This window comes from Ranitomeya imitator, chromosome 1, assembly GCF_032444005.1.
Source record: "Ranitomeya imitator isolate aRanImi1 chromosome 1, aRanImi1.pri, whole genome shotgun sequence".
In the NCBI taxonomy this organism is placed as follows: Eukaryota; Metazoa; Chordata; class Amphibia; order Anura; family Dendrobatidae; genus Ranitomeya; species Ranitomeya imitator.
This window is the reverse complement of record NC_091282.1, coordinates 799,881,614-799,902,726: the sequence shown is the minus strand read 5'-3', so window position 1 is coordinate 799,902,726 and position 21,113 is coordinate 799,881,614. Positions and strand designations below refer to the sequence as shown.

At 44.5% G+C, this 21,113-nt stretch overlaps 1 protein-coding gene across 10 annotated transcripts in view; it reads right to left on the bottom strand.

The window, feature by feature from the left end:
• Nucleotides 1–21,113, bottom strand: part of EVL (Enah/Vasp-like) — a 223,175-nt gene that overhangs the window by 156,435 nt on the left and 45,627 nt on the right. Inside the window, exons 1-2 of one of the 10 annotated variants that reach the window (XM_069738345.1) lie at nucleotides 18,210–18,448; nucleotides 17,985–18,093 (exon numbers count right to left, since the gene is read on the bottom strand). The exons of 4 other annotated variants lie outside the window; for them this stretch is intronic. In XM_069738345.1, the coding sequence (XP_069594446.1) occupies nucleotides 17,985–18,025 (41 nt within the window). In that variant the 5' untranslated portion in view covers nucleotides 18,026–18,093; nucleotides 18,210–18,448. Of the gene's footprint in view, nucleotides 1–17,984; nucleotides 18,108–18,209; nucleotides 18,597–21,113 lie in introns of those variants that run through there. 5 more of the 10 variants (XM_069738344.1, XM_069738338.1, XM_069738330.1 and 2 more) reach the window with 5 other exon arrangements.

The window sequence follows — 21,113 nt, the reverse complement described above, 5'->3', positions numbered from 1 at the left end:
TTTGTGCAGTCCTGTGGGATTTGTGCTCGGGCTAAGCCCTGCTGTTCTCGTGCCAGTGGGTTGCTTTTGCCCTTGCCGATCCCGAAGAGGCCTTGGACACATATCTCTATGGATTTTATTTCGGATCTCCCCGTCTCTCAAAAAATGTCGGTCATTTGGGTAGTTTGTGATCGCTTCTCGAAGATGATCCATTTGGTACCCTTGTCTAAATTACCTTCCTCCTCTGATTTGGTGCCATTGTTCTTCCAGCATGTGGTTCGTTTACATGGCATTCCAGAGAACATCGTTTCTGACAGAGGTTCCCAGTTTGTTTCGAGGTTTTGGCGAGCCTTTTGTGCTAGGATGGGCATTGATTTGTCTTTTTCCTCGGCTTTCCATCCTCAGACAAATGGCCAGACTGAACGAACCAATCAGACCTTGGAAACATATCTGAGATGTTTTGTTTCTGCTGATCAAGATGATTGGGTGTCCTTTTTGCCGTTGGCTGAGTTCGCTCTTAATAATCGGGCCAGCTCGGCTACCTTGGTTTCACCGTTTTTCTGCAATTCTGGGTTCCATCCTCGTTTCTCTTCAGGGCAGGTTGAGTCTTCGGACTGTCCTGGTGTGGATACTGTGGTGGACAGGTTGCAGCGGATTTGGACTCATGTAGTGGACAATTTGACCTTGTCCCAGGAGAAGGCTCAACGTTTTGCTAATCGCAGACGCTGTGTGGGTCCCCGACTTCGTGTTGGGGATTTGGTTTGGTTGTCATCTCGTTATATTCCTATGAAGGTTTCCTCTCCTAAGTTTAAGCCTCGTTTCATTGGCCCGTATAGGATTTCTGAGGTTCTTAATCCTGTGTCTTTTCGTTTGACCCTTCCAGATTCTTTTTCCATCCATAACGTATTCCATAGGTCATTGTTGCGGAGATACGTGGCGCCTGTGGTTCCATCTGTTGATCCTCCTGCCCCGGTTTTGGTGGAGGGGGAGTTGGAGTATATAGTGGAGAAGATTTTGGATTCTCGTGTTTCGAGACGGAAACTCCAGTATCCTGGGTCTTTGCCTCTGATGTCCATGCTGCCGATCTTGTTCGTGCCTTTCATATGGCTCATCCTGGTTGGCCTGGGGGCTCTGGTGAGGGTTCGGTGACCCCTCCTCAAGGGGAGGGGGTACTGTTGTGAATTCTGTGATCAAGCTCCCTCCTGTGGTCACGAGTGGTACTGCGGCTTCTGAGTTTCCTTCCTCAGGTGATGAGGTTAAGTCGTTAGGTGCTGCTCTATTTAACTCCACCTAGTGCTTTGATCCTGGCCTCCAGTCAATGTTCTAGTATTGGTCTTGCTTCCTCCTGGATCGTTCCTGTGGCCTGTCTGCTCAGCATAAGCTAAGTTCTGCTTGTGTTCTTTTGTTGCTATATTTTCTGTCCAGCTTGCTTTTTTGGTTTTGCTTGCTTGCTGGAAGCTCTGAGACGCAGAGGGAGCACCTCCGTACCGTTAGTCGGTGCGGAGGGTCTTTTTGCCCCTCTGCGTGGTTGTTTGTAGGTTTTTGTGTTGACCGCAAAGCTATCTTTCCTATCCTCGGTCTATTCAGTAAGTCGGGCCTCACTTTGCTAAATCTATTTCATCTCTGTGTTTGTATTTTCATATTAACTCACAGTCATTATATGTGGGGGGCTGCCTTTTCCTTTGGGAAATTTCTCTGAGGCAAGGTAGGCTTATTTTTCTATCTTCAGGACTAGCTAGTTTCTCAGGCTGTGCCGAGTTGCATAGGGAGCGTTAGGCGCTATCCACGGCTACCTCTAGTGTGGTTTGATAGGTTTAGGGATTGCGGTCAGCAGAGTTTCCACGTCTCAGAGCTCGTCCTATGTTTTGTGGTTTTTGTCAGGTCACTTGTGTGCTCTGAACTTCAAGGTCCATTGTGGTTCTGAATTACCTATTCATAACAGGGCCCCATATAATGCTCTATACAGAATGGGCCTCATATAATGCTCCATACAGAGTGGGCCCCATATAATGCTTCATACAAAATGGGCCCCCATACAATGCTCCATACAGAATGGGCCCCATACAGGGGCGGATTATAATAGGGTCAATCTGGAGGGTAGCCCAGAGCCCAGTGGTGTGGGGGGCCCTGGGCTACCGCTCAGATTGCCCGCCGCCATCAGGGCATTACTGCCCTGACTGGTGTATGGGCCCGGTGGGCAGAGGGGGCCCGCATAGAGCCCTGTCTCATCTGCTCAACTGGCCCCTACCGGCGCTGCGGCAGTTAAACGCTATTGATGTGCGGGCACGCGCCCGCACGTCAATAGTTAACAGCCGCCAGCCAATCGGAGGTTGGCAGCTGACATCAGCCGCAGTGCGCACGTCGCCGGCGTCTGATGTCATTGTCAGTCGCCAGCGAGTGCACGATTCAGCTGCGAGGAGAGAGCTTCGCAGGTGAGGAGAACTTTTTTTATTTTTTTTATTGCGAACGGCAATCCGGGAAGCCCGGGCCAGTATGCTGGAGACACTGGGGACAATATGCTGGACACACTGGGGCAATATGCTGGACACACTGGGGGCAGGATGCTGGACACACTGGAGACAATATGCTGGACACACTGGGGCAATATGCTGGACACACTGGGGGCAGGATGCTGGACACACTGGGGGCAGGATGCTGGACACACTTGGGGCAATATGCTGGACACACTGGGGGCAATATGCTGGACACACTGGTGGCAATATGCTGGACACACTGGGGGCAATATGCTGGACACACTGGTGGCAGGATGCAGGATACACTGGGAGCAATATGCTTGAGACACTGGGGCAGAATGCTGGACAAACTGGGGGCAATATGCTGGAGACACTGGGGCAGATTGCTGGACACACTGGGGCAGAATGCTGGACACACTGGGGGCAGAGATGCTGGACACTGGGGGCAGAGATGCTGGACACACTGGGGCAGGACTGGAGACAGATGGGGCAGGATTGAAGACATGGGCAGAATGTAGATACGGGGCATGATTGGAGACACGGGCAGAATGAAAGACATGGGACAGGATTGGAGACAAATCGTGCAGGATCATGGGGCAGGATGGATACGATGAAGACTGATGGTGCAGGATGGGGAGATCATATGGGGCAGAATGGATACTCATGAGGGCAGGATGGGAGGACATATGGCTGGAGCCAGGAATGAGATACACAGGGCCAGGATGGGGGATATTATTATTATAGGGACTAATTAAGGGATATTATTACTGCAGTGATGTATTTATTTTATTTTTTGAGGACACGGTTTTAAATTGGGGGGTGGTCCTGTTACTGTGTAGAGTTATACTATGTCGCCTCTTTTTCTTCATGTGGTGTAATGTAGAAGTTGGAAAAAATTAAGTAATGTGTTCTGCAAGCGGAGCTCGAGATAACTGTGTTATTTCCTGCAGGGACAAGTCCTGGCTGGATGAAGTGATGGCGGTCTGTGCTGGATGAAAGATGAAGGACTTCACCTAGAGACGTCACGGGTGAGTCAGTGTTACCTATACACTGACACTATACACTGTATACTATATACAGAGGTCCTGTGTATAATGTCACCGGTGATCACTGTATTACCTCCACACAGACACTGCATACTAAATACAGATCTCCTGTGAATACTGGCACTTATGGTGATAGTATTGTGGGTTTTTTTTTTTTCTTCCTAACTGAAGGATAAATTGACTAGATCAATGGATGTTTCCCAGATTATAGTTTCACACAGCAACTATTTTTCTAGAATAATCTGGTTCAGGTATATGATGACCCTGTCGCATGACCCTGTCACATGACCCCATCACATGACCGGGGGGCCCACAGTGTCTGAACAGCCCGGGGCCCTGGCTACCCTTAATCTACCCCGGCCCCATATGAGAATGGCCCCATATAATGCTCCATATGTTAAAAAAATAATCAAATACTCACCTCTCCTCGTTCATTGCTGCAGCTCTGGTCTCCTCAGTGTATTCTTCTGACTCCCTGCGCTACTCAGCACAAAGGGGCGCTGTAGTGACACCATCAGGCCCTCTGCCCTGAGACATCACAGAGAAGAGACCAGAGAAGCTGAGAAACAGAGAGGGAAGTATTTCAAACAGTTTAAAGCACCATGGAGGGCCCCCATTACAGCGTGCGTGCTCTCACCGGGGCCCCCCGACTTATGGTCCCCATAGCATGCCGTCGTCCCTGACAGCAAGTGCCCCCCCCCCCCTGCTTATGCCCCCGACTCTTGCCTGTGAGCGCCGGGTGGTGACACCAGCCCTACTAGCCAGTCACCAGACCTGAGCCCAATAGAAAATCTTTGGAGGAGCTGAAACTCAATGTTGCCCAGCGACAGCCCCAACACCTGAAAGATCTGGAGAAGATCTGCATGGGGGAGGGGACCAATATCCCTGCTGCAGTGTGTGCAAACCTGGTCAAGAGCTACAGGAAATGTCTGACCTCTGTAACTGCAAACAGGTTTCTGGACCAAATATTAAGTTGTTTTTCTATTGTATCAAATAATTTACATTTTATTGCATGACATATGTAACAATACTACAATCTGATTTTTAATGTTAAGGTGAGAAAACTTGCAAAATCAGCAGTGTATCAAATACTTATTTTCCCCACCCACATACACACATATACACACACATACATACATACACACACACACAATACACACAGTTCCCACACATATATACACACAATACATGCACACATATGCACATATATACACACAATAAATACACATATAAACACAAACATATACACATACACACAAATATATATACACACACACACACATATATATATACACACATATATTCATACACATACACATATATATATATATATATACAGTATACACACATACATATACTGTATATACATACACACACAATTATACACATAAACACACACATATATATACACACACACATACAGTCAAGGCCAAAAGTATTGACACCCCTGCAATTCTGTCAGATAATACTCAGTTTCTTCCTGAAAATGATTACAAACACAAATTATTTGTTATTATCTTCTTTTAATTTGTCTTAAATGAAAAAAACACAAAAAGAATTGTCCTAAAGCCAAATTGGATATAATTCCCCACCAAATATAAAAAAGGGGGTGGACAAAAGTATTGGCACCGTTCGAAAAATCATGTGATGCTTCTCTAATTAGTGTAATTAACAGCACCTGTAACTTACCTGTGGCACCTAACAGGTGTTGGCAATAACTAAATCACACTTGCAGCCAGTTGACATGGATTAAAGTTGACTCAACCTCTGTCCTGTGTCCTTGTGTGTACCACATTGACCATGGAGAAAAGAAAGAAGACCAAAGAACAGTCTGAGGACTTGAGAAACCAAATTGTGAGGAAGCATGAGAAATCTCAAGGCTACAAGTCCATCTCCAAAGACCTGAATGTTCCTGTGTCTACCGTGCGCAGTGTCATCAAGAAGTTTAAAGCTCATGGCACTGTGGCTAACCTCCCTAGATGTGGACGGAAAAGAATAACTGCCAAGAGATTTCAACACAAGATTGTGCGGATGTTGGATAAAGAACCTCGACTAAGATCCAAACAAGTTCAAGCTGCCCTGCAGTCCGAGGGTACAACAGTGTCAACCCGTACTATCCGTCGGCGTCTGAATGAAAAGGGACTGTATGGTAGGAGACCCAGGAAGACCCCACTTCTTACCCCGAGACATAAAAAAGCCAGGCTGGAGTTTGCCAAAACTTACCTGAAAAAGCATAAAACGTTTTGGAAGAATGTTCTCTGGTCAGATGAGACAAAAGTAGAACTTTTTGGGCAAAGGCATCAACACAGAGTTTACAGGAGAAAAAAAGAGGCATTCAAAGAAAAGAACACGGTCCCTACAGTCAAACATGGCGGAGGTTCCCTGATGTTTTGTGGTTGCTTTGCTGCCTCTGGCACTGGACTGTCCATCAGGACAATGAACCAAAACACACTTGAAAAAGCACTAGAAAATGGTTTGAGAGAAAGCACTGGAAACTTCTATGGTAGCCAGCAATGAGTCCAGACCTGAATCCCATAGAACACCTGTGGAGATATGTAAAAATGGCAGTTTGGAGAAGGCACCCTTGAAATATCAGGGACCTGGAGCAGTTTGCTAAAGAAGAATGGTCTAAAATCCCAGCAGAGCATTGTAAGAAACTCATTGATGGTTACCGGAAGCGGTTGGTCGCAGTTATTTTGGCTAAAGGTTGTGCAACCAAGTATTAGGCTGAGGGTGCCAATACTTTTGTCTGGCCCATTTTTGGAGTTTTGTGTGAAATGATGAATGTTTTGCTTTTTGCTTCATTCTCTTTTGTGTTTTTTCATTTAAGACAAATTAAATGAAGATACTAATACCAAATAATTTGTGATTGCAATCATTTTCAGGAAGAAAATGAGTATTATCTGACAGAATTGCAGGGGTGTCAATACTTTTGGCCATGACTGTATATACAGTATACACACACACACATATATACAGTATACACACACATATACAGTTAGGTCCATATATATTTGGACAGAGACAACATTTTTCTAATTTTGGTTATAGACATTACCACAATGAATTTTAAAGAATACAATTCAGATGCAGTTGAAGTTCAGACTTTCAGCTTTCATTTGAGGGTATCCACATTTAAATTGGATGAAGGGTTTAGGAGTTTCAGCTCCTTAACATGAGCAACCCTGTTTTTAAAGGGACCAAAAGTAATTGGACAGATTTGAATAATTTTAAATAAAATGTTTATTTTTAGTACTTGTTTGAAAACCCTTTGTTGGCAATGACTGCCTGAAGTCTTGAACTCATGGACATCACCAGACGCTGTGTTTCCTCCTTTTTGATGCTCTGCCAGGCCTTCACTGCGGTGGTTTTCAGTTGCTGTTTATTTGTGGGCCTTTCTGTCTGAAGTTTAGTCTTTAACAAGTGAAATGCATGCTCAATTGGGTTGAGATCAGGTGACTGACTTGGCCAATCAAGAATATTCAACTTCTTTGCTTTAATAAACTCCTGGGTTGCTTTGGCTTTATGTTTTGGGTCATTGTCCATCTGTAGTATGAAGCGACGACCAATCAGTTTGGCTGCATTTGGCTGGATCTGAGCACACAGTATGGCTCGGAATACGTCAGAATTCATTCGGCTGCTTCTGTCCTGTGTCACATCATCAATAAACACTAGTGACCCAGTGCAGCCATGCATGCCCAAGCCATCACACTGCCTCCGCCGTGTTTTACAGATGATGTGGTATGCTTTGGATCATGAGCTGTACCACGCCTTCGCCATACTTTTTCCTTTCCATCATTCTGGTACAGGTTGATCTTGGTTTCACCTGTCCAAAAAATGTTCTTCCAGAACTGTGCTGGCTTTTTTAGATTTTTTTTTAGCATAGTCCAGTCTAGCCTTTTTCTTCTCGATGCTTATGAGTGGCTTGCACCGTGCAGTGAACCCTCTGTATTTACTTTCATGCAGTCTTTTCTTTATGGTAGATTTGGATATTGATACGCCGACCTCCTGGAGAGTGTTGTTCACTTGGTTGGCTGTTGTGAAGGGGTTTCTCTTCACCATGGAGATTATTCTGCGATCATCCACCACTGTTGTCTTCCGTGGGCACCCAGGTCTTTTTGCATTGATGAGTTCACCAGTGTTTTCTTTCTTTCTCAGGATTTACCAAACTGGAGATTTTGGCACTCCTAATATTGCAGCAATTTCTCGGATGGTTTTTTTCTGTTTTCGCAGCTTAAGGATGGCTTGTTTCACCTGCATGGAGAGCTCCTTTGACCGACTGTTTACTTCACAGCAGGCCTTTTATCTGCTTAATTGAGAATGCATTAACGAAGGGATTGCCCACACCTGCCCATGAAATAGCCTTGGAGTCAATTGTCCAATTACTTTTGGTCCCTTTAAAAACAGGGTGGCATATGTTAAGGAGCTGAAACTCCTAAACCCTCCATCCAATTTTAATGTGGATACCCTCAAATGAAAGCTGAAAGTCTGAACTTCAACTGCATCTGAATTGTTTTCTTTAAAATTCATCGTGGTAATGTCTATAGCCAAAATTAGAAAAATTTTATCTCTGTCCAAATATATATGGACCTAACTGTATATACACACACACACGCATATCATGCCCTCTGCGGATTGTAGTGTCAGATCTTATCTTGTATGTAATTTCCTTTAATCTCGGTGATTGCTTCCGTTATGGGGGAAGAACAAGATTGTTTATGTGTTAATGGCACAAAAGTGTAAACCTGACCAGTATGATAGCGCTGATACGTTCCAGGCCCTCATTCAATTATCCATGATTTTTGGTCATCAAGGGGCATGGTCAAAAATGTGTGGGGGATGGGGTATGAAGGTGGGACTCGAGCACCAAAAATATAAAAAAGAACCTTAATTGCCTCATATAGAGAGATCCTGATAATCGGGTCAGGCTGATGTACAATGTTCTGAAATGGACCTAAAGGTTAAACACCAAATTCTGATGTTTCCCCTTTAAATGTTCTAGGATTTATTCAGAAGCAGGAATTATGGCGGATTCTGGATTCATTATAATCAGGAGCAGCTGAGTGTAATAACAGACGAGCTCTCCGCGGCCCAGCGCCAGCAAAACGTCCCCGTCAGGATCCGCTAATTTCTAGGACTGAGAGGTGACTTGTCCGGATCCGTCCGCTGCGGCTCTGGTATCTCACACCCACTTATTACACCCGAGACACTCTCTGCCAATGGGGAGGTTCTGGGCTCCGACTCTTTATTAGTTTGTCACTTTTACAAATTAAAGACAGTGGAGAGAATGGACCGCATGCATGAGAAGAGGAAATCGTTACAAGTAGTAGGACCCTGATGTCCTCAAGATAAATCCTCAAATACCAAACATGCAAGACATCTACCGCCATACCACTGCCTAAGTAACAGTGCCATACTGCATCCTGAAGAATGCCACTAAGTTTAAAGGGAATCCATCAGCAGGTTTTTAATATGTAATCTGAGAGAAGTATGATGTAGGGGCAGATTCCCTGATACCAGTGATGTGTCACTTATTGGGATGCTTGCTGCAGTTTTTATAGAATCCCTGTTTTCTTGATTTTAGATGTAGCAGTGCTCAAATGCTGAGCTGTGTGTAACCCCGCCCACACTACTAATTGGCAGCTTCATGTGTACACTGTAAACTGCCAATCAGTAGTAGGGGCGGGGTTACACAGATTAGTCTATATCAGCCTGTATAATACCGCCGTATGGCCATATAGTGCCCCAAAAATACTGCACAATACACTACCAAGATAATATTGCCATAAACAGTCCACATGCTATCACTATCTATCCAGAATGATATGTAGTATCCAAATAATACTCCCCTACAGAACCCATATAATATTGCCATACAGCTCCCAAATAAATCTGCTGTTCAATTGTTACATAATACCAACAGACAATGATAAGTACTACTATCTATTAGTTTTTATTTGGCGTTACTAAGGATAGCTCATTAATGTTAGATTCCCAGACAGACCCTTTGACAAATAACATTGCCATACAGTATTTACTGTAGATAAAAGTACCATAAGGTGACCACATCATAGCGCTTTACATTTTCTACATAATAGTGCCATATAGTGGCCAAACAATAGGAATAGACAGTGGTTAAATATTAGACAAGCAAGGATTATCTAAAGTGCCTGAATAAGTTTCCTCTGTAATACTGCACTATAGAACCAACATAATACCGCCATAAATTCCTAAATAATGTTATCATACATTGCCCACATTATACTGCCCTAAATCAATCATGACATGTCAGTAATGCCTCTCACCTCCAGCTGCAGAATAGATAGCAGACCAGCGCTTTAATATTGACATAAAGTACTGAAATAAAAGCATTATACAGTGACCACATCATATTGCTGCACTTTCTACACAATTTAGTGGCCACGTAATACTAACAAACAGTAGTTAAAAAAGGAGACAAGCAGGGATCATATAGGGGCTAACACCCTAATAACACTGACATATAACTTCCTAAATAATACGCTCACACAGTGCCCACATAATACTGCCATATACTAGTCTTAAAATAGTTTATTGAAATTAACTTTACCATTTATAGAAAGTTATTGTGCTGAGGGGACGAGAGGCAGAATTCTAGTAAGTCAGTACATACAGTGGGGGCTTCCATGCTATATACTTATGGATGCCACTAGGGGGAGCGCATAGCACTGATATACTATCATGCTACCTGTATTCATCAGTATGCACTTAGCTCCCTCTAGTGGCAGATGCAAGGATACAGAATTATACTATTTAATCTGTAAGTGCCTACTGGTGCCAGTAAATGTTGGAGGTAAAGCAGGAACAAGTTACAAATTATGGCTCGCACCACCTTTCTGGAATAATCCAAGTTTTCACAACTATAAAAGAAGAAAAAAATGGACACAAAAAGTGGTTAAGAGGCTCGTTGTACTCGAGTGCACTTTAGTTCCCTTCCCCTCTTTCTGTTTCATGTCCTCATCTTTTTCTGCTTGCTGTCATTGAATAGAACTTTTAATTTAAATCCCACTCTTAGGAGAGAGTCTGCTTTGATAGTAGCGGATACATTGCAACTGCGCTGATACATTGTAGCAAACTATCAGGACAGGAGAAAGACCTGAGGGTCCCACAAGACCACTGCTATTCCTACCTGCGGCCCCAATGACTAAAAGACTGATGCGATTCTAGAAAATCCTAAACGAATGAAATCTGCACTAATTTATTCGGGGCACTGATTTGTTACAATGTATCAGTGGCGGTCACAAGGATTTACCTAGACACGATACATTGTAACAAACCCTCAGCTGTGGGTCTGGAAGGAAACAATGACCTCCTGACAGCTAGCAGAGCTGGGGAGGTATTTAAAGGCAAAGTGTTAGAAAGCTGCAGCACTCTTCCTCTTACAAGGTGTGAAGATGTAGCAGAGCCGGATTGGTTGGCGTGTAATACAGGGATCCCGCACATGTAAACAGCTGGCTGTGATTCTCACAAGGAAGGAATGTGTTTGTCACAGTCATTCCCTAATAAGTCCTTTCTCTGCCGCGGCCCCAATGAATCATAGAGCCAGTGTTCCGGGGGAAATGTAAGAAATTCATCAGACACACTTTCCTCTTAACAATAGGAGATGTAGAATATTATTCTGCTCAGATAGTTTATTGCTTATTATTAAGCTTTCCCAGGACCCTGAATGGCAGATCAGTCCAGACATCCAGCTGATTATCACCTACTTGGTTAGAGAAAGCTGAGTGACAATCCTGTGCGAGCCTCTCGATGACCATAGCGATTGTAACCCAGCTTTCCCATGTTCCTGAATAGCAAATTGCGCTAATTATGTTGTTGTTTGATAACCCCATGAGAGCTGTACAGTAGCCATATTGGTTGCAATCCAGATTTCCTAGGACCCTGAATGACAGAAAAGTTCTCTTATGTAGTGAATTATCTTGTACTTGGTCTAAAAAAGCAAAGTGTGAGAGTTGTCATAATAGCTGTGGTCATATTGGCTGTAACTCAGCTTTCCTAGGTCCCTGAATGGTAGTGCAGTCCAGGTATTCAGAGAATTATCTTCTATATGGACTAAGAAATTTAAAAGACAACCTAGTGGGAGCCTCATAAAGAAGATAGTGACTGTACCCTGCTTTCCCAGGTTCCTGAATAGTAGATCAGGCTACCTGTTCATCCTGGCTTGAGTGCCAACCTTGTTGACTGTGATTCACAGGACCCAAATTGGTGATCAGCATAATTTAACCTGGTGGGAGCTGTCAGGGTGCCCTTATTAGTTATAACTCAGCTTTCCCAATATTCTGCATGGCAGATCAGCCAAGTAATGAGAAAGCTGAATGATAACAAGGGCATATTGGATGTCATCGAGCTTCGCTAGATCCCTGAATGGAGATCAGTCAAGTTGTGCAGCGGTTCCTCCAGAATTTTCTATATCGATCCTGAGAAAGCTGAGTGATCTCCCTATGATTTGTCATGGCAGCCATAATGGTTGTAAATGATCTTTCCCAAGTTCCTGAATGGTGGAGCAGCCAAGTCATGCAGCTTGTTCATTCTAGCATAAGAAAACTGAGTGACAACCTTGTGAGCCATACTGTTTCTACCCAGCTTTCTGGGGTCCCTGAATGGTGGAATGGACAAGTAATTCAGCAGTTAGTCTCCTGCACAGCAGAACTATCATTTTTTCTCCATCTTCCCTCACTCTCTCTCTCCTGTGATGACACTACGTGAGCGGTCTCCGTCATCATATTGGTAACACCACTTTCCAGGGTCTCTGAATGGTAGATCAAAGTATACAGAATTGAGAATGCTGAGTGGCAACGCTGGCAACTGTCATGGTAGCAACTCCGCTTTTCCTAGATCCTGAAAGGCACAGCTGTCATGATGGCCATATTATCTGCCACCCAGCTTTCCAAGATACAGATAGGCACCTGACCTCAATTATAGTATGACGCCTGACATCAGTCTTGAACACCCCTATAACAAATCTAAACATCCCAGTTCAGCAAAGTTCCATTAATCCGGCATCTGATAGTCCAAAAAACCTAATTCCTATCATTTCACAAATGGTCGGCCTAATAGTTTGTGGAAGTGAATTTCTTCTTCTTCCGCCTGAGAATTAACAAAATGATTATTCCGCTTTCTCATTACAGAAATGACTCAATAAACCCAATATTAGATAGAAATTCTAGTCCGACGTTACTGGAGGGCAATGATAATGGGGGAAATAAGACAACTTTGCCAACTCCTGAACGGCAGATCAGCCTAGGAGAAGAGCCTGTATAAACCTTTATAGGGCCGAGGAGTATTAGGTCTACGCAGTGTCTGGGTGTAAGCAAGAAGGTTCATATTCACTGAAAGCAAGCAGAGATCTGTACACAATCATCACCATCATTCCCCAAGTGTATGGGACAGTCACTCAGCCTCTAGTGGTATGACTTAGAAAAAGAGTACAGACCCCATAAACTAATACAGATCCCAGACCCCAAAACAACTACACATCGTAAAAACCCCAAACCAGAACCCCTTAATAACCAAGAACTCAGTCCCCAGTCCAGACCCCCTAAACAAACACAGACCCTAGAAAAGATCACCTAAAAAATACCAAACCTCGACCCCCAGAGATGACCCCAAATACAAACCCAGAACAGCCCGTCTGAATAAATATGGACACCAGGCTGAGAAATACATACACAAGACCCTCCACACTAACATAGACCCCAGACCCATAAATAAATATAGACACCAGACTCCCTAAGATACAGACCCTAGACCACCAAAATATATACAAATCTCTGACCAGACCCCAAAATACTGACCCCAGACCAGACCCATAAATAAAAATAGACCCTGGACCCCCAAAGATACAGACCCCAGACCACCAAAATATATACAAATCACAGACCAGACCCCAAAATACTGCCCCCAGACCAGACCCCTTAAATACAGACCCTAGACCAGTCCCCTAAATTTATACAGACCTCAGACCCCCTAAGAAGATACAGATGCCAGACCAGACCACCAAAATATATACAAATCTAAGACCCCCTAAATTCTGACCTTAGACCCCTTAAAAACAGAACCCAGACCAGCCCTCTAAAATAAATACAGACCCCAATTCAGAACCCCCAAATACAAACACCATATGGCACTCCCTCTTAATGCAGAGCCCGTAAATATATGCAGATCCCCAGCCAGACCCCTTAAATACCAGACCAGTCCCCTAAACAAATATAGACCTCGGACCCCCTAAGAAGATACAGACCAGACCCCCAAAATATATACAAATCTCAGACCAGACCCCTAAATATGAGTCAACGCCAGACCAGACCCCTTAAATACAGACCCCAGACCAGACCCCCCAAATATATACAGACACCATAATACACTCCTTAATGTAGCCCCCCCGAGCAGACATGCAGACCCTCAGCTCCCCCTGATCCATGGAGTGGGTGCAGTGGGATCTGGGAGTGAGGAGGCGTCCAGGATCGGGGAGAGCAGAGGATGCAGAACCTGCAATATTTGCAGATATGGGAGGTTTCCCCTTTTTCCACCCATACCTTCTATTGAATTGTATTAAACTAGTTTGGAAAGGAACGCTCCGGCCCAAACATTCTGGGTAATAACAGGATAACAGGAAATCACTTCTGCGTGGAGAATTCCTTTAAGTATAGGAATATACCAGCAGAATATAAAAAGAATGCATTACTCCTTGATGAATTCTAAAGGAGAGGAAGTTGGAGATTAATTATTAAAAATGGCTGCAGCTATTCTGAGACATAATGACAGAGAAGCTCTGCGGCTCCGCATTGTGAAATCGTTCAATTCTGCGGCTCTGGAGACCCAACACAGCTCAGCAAAATTCCAATAATCTACAATAGGAAGACTCTAAAGTCCTGCAAATACAGCAATGAACAAATATCAGAGGCTAGGTCTCACAGCTGGGGGTTTGTTACAATTGTCTCCAGTGAAAACACCTCCCTGGACTTCCTTCTCTCTCAAACACCATCCTGAAAGTGTTATATTTACCGCCTTGTAAATGTCCTTTTAGAAGCTGCTTTGAACTGCTGCCATAGCAGAAATCTGTATTATTGCATTATTTGTATACAGACGCTGCTCTATGACCTTATCAATGAGTACAGCATTGGGAAAACATGGCCATTTACTTCCATAAACAGCGCCACAGTTGTTGGCAGGTTGTATGTGGTATTGCAGATCAGTCTTGTTTACTGCAGCGGCAGGAATAATTGTAAAGAATTAGCATAATTTAAAAAAAAAACAAGTTTCATCAACCTGCGGTTTAATTACACACACTGCTTGTTGTCAGTGAATCTGCTCACCCTTATAGACCTAATATTTCTCACAGCTGAGGGATTGCTACAATTGTATCCAATCTAGACAATGCTCAGTGAGCTAAACAGCCCAGTCTGCAGAGTAATGCATTGTACTTGCACTCAAACATTGTAACAAACTTTCAGGACGGCAGAGAACTGTTGGTTACTGAATGGATACACTGGATACAACTGGATTCCATAGGTGTGAGATGTACTGAAGTGTTGCTATAGATTCTTTTAATTATTCATCAGTTTTTGTAAAGCTATGAATCTTTGTCATATACTCCATAACCTTATTTTGCTTCCTTCCCTCTCAAACACCATGTTAGAAGTTTTTACTGCCTTGTACATATCCTTTCTAAAGCTGCATTGAACTGCTGCTCTAGCAAAAATCTGTACTCAAACACTAGCTAAAAACACTCTCACATTCTGATCAAGTGGGAGGTGAGCAGACCCCCACAAGGAGAGAGATTTTGTGGATAGTGTCTGAGTATGAAATCTTGCCAGAGCAGCAGTTCAAAGCAATTCCAAAAGAGCATGAATTAGGCAGTAAAACCAGATTGTTCAGCATGGAGTTTGAGAGAGAGAGAAGGAAGCAACATAAGGTAATGTTGCAAAAACTGATCAATAATTAAATAAAAGAAACTATAGCAACACTTCAATACATCTCACCTAAGGGATCCAATTGTACCCAGGGGAGACAACCAGCAGCAGACAGTTCTCTACTGTCCTGTGTTTGTTACAATGTTTCAGTGCAAGCAAAATAGCATTATTCTGCTTAGCTCACAGAGCATTATCTAGACTGGAAGCAATTGTAGCAAACTCTCAGCTGTGAGAAGTATTAGGTCTATACAAGTGGGACGATTCACCGACAGCCAACAGGATATGCCATTGATAAAACTCGATTTGTCTGGAATTATGCTAATTCTTTACAATTATTGCTGCCGCTGCAGTGAACCGGGCTGATCTGTAATACCACATACAACCTGCTGACAACTGTGGCGCTGTTTATGGAATTAAACAGCCATGTTTTTCCAATGCTGCACTCACTGATGAGGTCGTAGAGCAGCGTCTGCATGCAAATAATGCAAAGTGATATGTCACCCCTCCCCCACGCAGTCTGTTATTGGCGTTAATTAAGCGTCCTCCGTGCACTGCACCATTCCTAGCTGCATCCTAAAATATCACAGTTCCCCCTCTGCCTCATTATAATTTCCTGCGTATCAGTCAGCCGCCTCTGTCTTGTAACACAGCGGATTTATCCGCTATTATCCCATCCTCCACCGCCTTCCAAGACAATCCATCCAGGGATGCAGCGAGCCGGGTGCTAATGTGTAAAAATCCTGTAATCTGGCAATAACAGGCCAAATATTCTGGATTATTGGACATTAGGAATTTCCAAACTACTGGATTGAAGGTATTTTCTTACAGTAGGTACAGGGAGATCTAACAATAATGGTGTATTAGAATGTTGTGGGGTCCGCCTTATCCATTGCTGGAGAGGTGATGCTCATTCGGGGACCCTTCCAGAATAAGATATTAGTTAAAGAGCTCTCCGACCCACCATGCCGAATCCCTTTAACTGGGCCCAGGTTATGTACAGAGTAAGTGCTAATTTTAGGAGCAGGCGCATTTCTCCTGGATGTTACAGATCAGGTTATCAGGGTATAATGTGCCTGCTGAGGAACGCCAGCGCGGCCTGCAAAAGGATCAGGGTGAATACTGGGCATCAGGGGGTCTGCAGGAGCAGTTATGTCACCTGAAATATCTGCAAAATGCCCCCCAGGGGCCTGATGATGCCAGCCCGTCCTCTAAAGCTCTTATCCTGTGCCATATGTAACCTAGGGGGCCAGCATGGAGGGCGCAGTGCACTGTGGCAGGATCTGATATGGGGTGCTAGAGTATGCTCTGTTATGGGGGTCATTGGGGGGAGGAGGCATTAAAGGTGATGGCTGCGCAAGGCTTCACTACAGGGGTCGCTGCAGAAGGCTCCATTATGGGGATCGCTGCAGAAGGTTCCATTACGAGGGTCACTGCTAGAGGCTCTATTAGAGATGGTTGCCGCAAAAGGCTCTGTTATGGGGGACACTGGGGGAGGATCCATTACAGGTGGTCACTGCGGAAGGCTGCATGACAGGGGTTGCCACAGAAGTTATGGTGGTCTCTGCAGAAGGCTCCATTATTGATGGTTGCTGCAGAAGGCTCTGCTACAAAGGTCGCTGTGGAAGGCTTTGTTATTGGGGCCACTGAAGGAGGCTTCATTATGGGGGTCACGGTGGAAGTCACTGTTATGGGGGTCGCTGTGGAAGGCTCCTTTACGGAGGTTGCTGTGGAAGGCTCTGTTATAGGGGTCACTGCAGAAGGCTCCATTATTGATGGTTGCTGCAGAAGGTTCTGCTACAAAGGTCCCTGTGGAAGGCTTTGTTATTGGGGTCACTGCAGAGGGTCCATTACGGGGATTGCTGTTGAAGTCTCCGTTAAAAGGGGTCACTGTGGAAGGTTCTATTGGGGGTCGCTGAAAAAGGTTCCATTACGGGGGTCACTGCTGCGGAAGGTTTCGTTATGGGGGTCACTGTAGAAGCCTCCGTTTATGGGACATGGACTCCCTCCCTCCATTACCCCCACACACAGCTCTGAAGGATGTTATCCGGAATCCCTCCCTATTTTTCGAGGAAAAGTACAAATCATTAAAATCACAACACAAAAAGATTTACAGATCTAATACTGGGAAACGTCTTAATTCTTGATGGTCATAAGCAAATACATCAAATGTCCCCAATCCAATCTCATCACTACAAAGGAGCCGCTCTATGAAACTTTGTTACAAAAAGGGGCTCTTTAACCAGTTTTGGGGTAACTCCGGGCGCACTAAGAGGGCAGGGTGGTTTCTGGGAGGAAGAAAGTCTCATTGTACGGAAATTCTGAAGGGCCATTCACTGTCGTACTGTGCGATCAGAATGACGGGGGGGGTTGTCAGGACTTTTTTTTGGCTGCGCACATTATTTTTCTCTTTCTGATCTAATGCCAATTGATCTTCTATTAATGGCGGACAATCAGATACTGGATTAAAGGAAAGTCACTGTATAAGTAACAATACTGCAAAAAAGAAACAAATGAAATACATAGTATATACATACATTATCGATATAAACAGCTCTTCCCCTTTCAAAAAATTCATTGTCAGCCATGTCCCTGCATGCAGCCATCTTCATAGGATCTGTCCATAGACGAGAATGAGGAGAAAACCTAAAAAAAATAGACTAAAAGCCGATCTGACGGTAATAATACAGAAAAAGAAGGAAGATGGGCAGAAAAAACTATATATATACCGTATAAAAGGTTTGTCTTGTGAGATGTCCTACCTGAAATCATCCACGGCAGTCATGGCCTATGCAGCTCCTCTCCCCCTTGGACATAGGGGGATGCAGCAGATCTGAGGGTCACATCCAGCGCTGCTGCACTGTCAGGATGCTGAGCATTTGGGGAATGACATGAGGATGGAGGAAGGGTGCGCAAAATTCAGGGGCACGGACGGCTCCAGCAGCCTCTGCTCTTCCCAGCTGCAGAAGAGCGGCGAAAAGAGAGACAGAGTCACGTGAGCGCTCCTGTAGGTCTGATTAATGCAGGAGCTGCCGGATAATGCGACCAGCAGACTGGAGCCTAAAAGCAGGCGAAGAACCGTCCGCCTGGAATAACGCCGTTCCCCGATCATCAGCATAGCCCAGGCCAAATGGGCGCATTTCATTTACGTTACTTCTGTATCCGCCGCACTGTGCACTCACATCAGTCACCGTCCCCGGATGGGCCTGGTATAAAGCACAATAATACCCATGTGATAGCAGCATGTACCCCTAGCATTCATTACAGATCATATACAGCCTAAAATCCCTCCTTTTCAGCATTAACAGGACCAGACGAACTTTTATTGTGTAAAGTCACAGCCCAAAATGAGATCTTAAGGGCTTGTTCAGGATTGGATTTTTTTTCTTCATACCAGAAACAGCGCCACACTTGTCCATGGGTTGTGGACGGTATTGCAGCTCATTCACTTATATTAGGCTGGGATTCCCACAATATGGCCGGCATTGCCTGAGGGACGTATTGTATATTCAGGGTATGGTAACCAATTCTCCAGGATTGTCCCAAAAAAGGAAAGGGCAGTCTGCAAATCTCCGAAGCCCTGCAGGAATCTCCAGGAAATCGGTGACTATTGAAGGTTTCTCTTATCCTGGTGTTTTCTGGAGGCAGGGGGAGAAGCGTTGAGGGGTATAAAATAGGGACGTTGAGGGCAGAAACCGTCATGGAGAAGAGCGGACTATAAGGTGGCATGGTCAGTGCAGAAAGCCACCGGATCTACCTCTACTGGGATGCCACCTTCAGAAAGATGGCAAGTATGAAGAAGGGGCAAATTGTGAGTGACCCTGTTCTTGGGGCACATTGGATATGGCCGTGATTGGCACATTGTGACTGACCCCTGTACAGGGCAGGAAAGCGGACACGGTACCAAAAAAAAAAACCCCAATCCGTGTGCATGGAATTTTCTGAAATCTCAGAACTTTTGCTGGTACTGTAAAATGTGCACGATATAAGGCAGCAATGTGTGAACATGGCCTCTACTCACACACTGCTACAGTGGAAACTTCTGCCATATTTGCCGGCTCTAGGAAAGCTCTCGGACAACCCCCGCCCTTCATCATCAGCTTTCCAAAAAAAAAAAAAATCCCCCCAAAATAGGCTTTAACCCTATAAATACCGGACGCCCCGATTGACCATTGACCTTCGCAATAACAGCAATAAAGGCATTAAGCCGTTGGTTAGTGGACAAAGAGTTTTCCAGAAACAAGTGCCAAGGAATGCCACAATACACGGATCCCAGGCCAGTCACATGCCAGGGCCGGTGCCAAGCTAGCATGTGCTCCACTTTCAGGGAGATCAGACGGCGTCTGTACTAATGACAGGAGGAGTCGTTACATTGTGCCACACAGCAGGTTGCACCGGATGCCCTTCATGCCCAGGGCAAATGCAGCACATCCCCTGCGTCCAGCACCATGTCACTACCCACAATTCGGACCCCTTTGTCCATCTGATGCACAGATGTCTGAAGCTAGAACAAAAGTCTATGGAGAACGTCCATCAGTCTGCGGGAGAAATCTGCCACCTCATCTGTTACTATGTGGACTGTATCAGCAAGTGCCAGTCCTAATACCGAGAATTCCGCATTTATTATGGAAGAAGCCCCTCACCATATGGAGTACAGCAGGCCAGAAAAGATAGCTAGGAGGAGGGGAGACCAGAAAGGATTTATATCAGGGACCCTCAATTATAACATTGCTGTCCTCCTACACACTGGGGAGCACTCCCCATGGGGACAACACTTGACTTTATTTGCTGCACTGGAAGCGACTGTCAGACCCCAAATGCTCCACACAGCGAGGAGTGGGGGAATGTGCTGCACAAAGTCTGCAAATGGAGTCAAAGGATTCGGAGCCTCTCAACCCATACAAATACCAATTAATGCGGGCATTCATGTTCTTAAAAGTAATTCCGCTAATAGTTTATAATAATCTGAATAATACCATAATGTTTCATAGTTAAATGGTAGCAACATTCATAAAAATTCGATAACATCACGGCCCTTATGTATTGTACAAAAATATAACTTATATAATGCTGCTTCTATGTACAAGAATATAACTACTAAGGGTATGTTCACACGTTCAGGATTTCCATCCTTTTTTTTTCAGGACAGTTTTTTTAAAAAACTGCAGCTCTTGGCAGAAAACGCAGGTCCTTTTTTTGGTCCTTTTTTTGTCCTTTTTTGATGCGTTTTTTGATGCATTTTTTTATCCTTTTTTTATGCAGTTTTCTATGCAGAGACTGTGTGTTTCCTAGGAAGCTTTTTAGGGCTAAAATGGCTGAAAATACCCTAACCCTACCCCTAACCCTAACCCTACCCCTAACCCTACCCCTAACCCTACCCCTAACCCTAACCCTACCCCTAACCCTACCCCTACCCCTATTCTAACCTTAGTGGAAAAAAAAAAAAAAATTCTTAATTTTTTTATTGTCCCTACCAATGGGGGTGACAAAGTGGGGGGGGGGTGTCATTTACTATTTTTTTATTTTGATCACTGAGATAGGTTATATCTCAGTGATCAAAATGCACTTTGGAGCGAATCTGCCGGCCGGCAGATTCGGCGGGCGCACTGCGCATGTGCCCACCATTTTGCAAGATGGCGGCGCCCAGGGAGAAGACGGCCGGACGG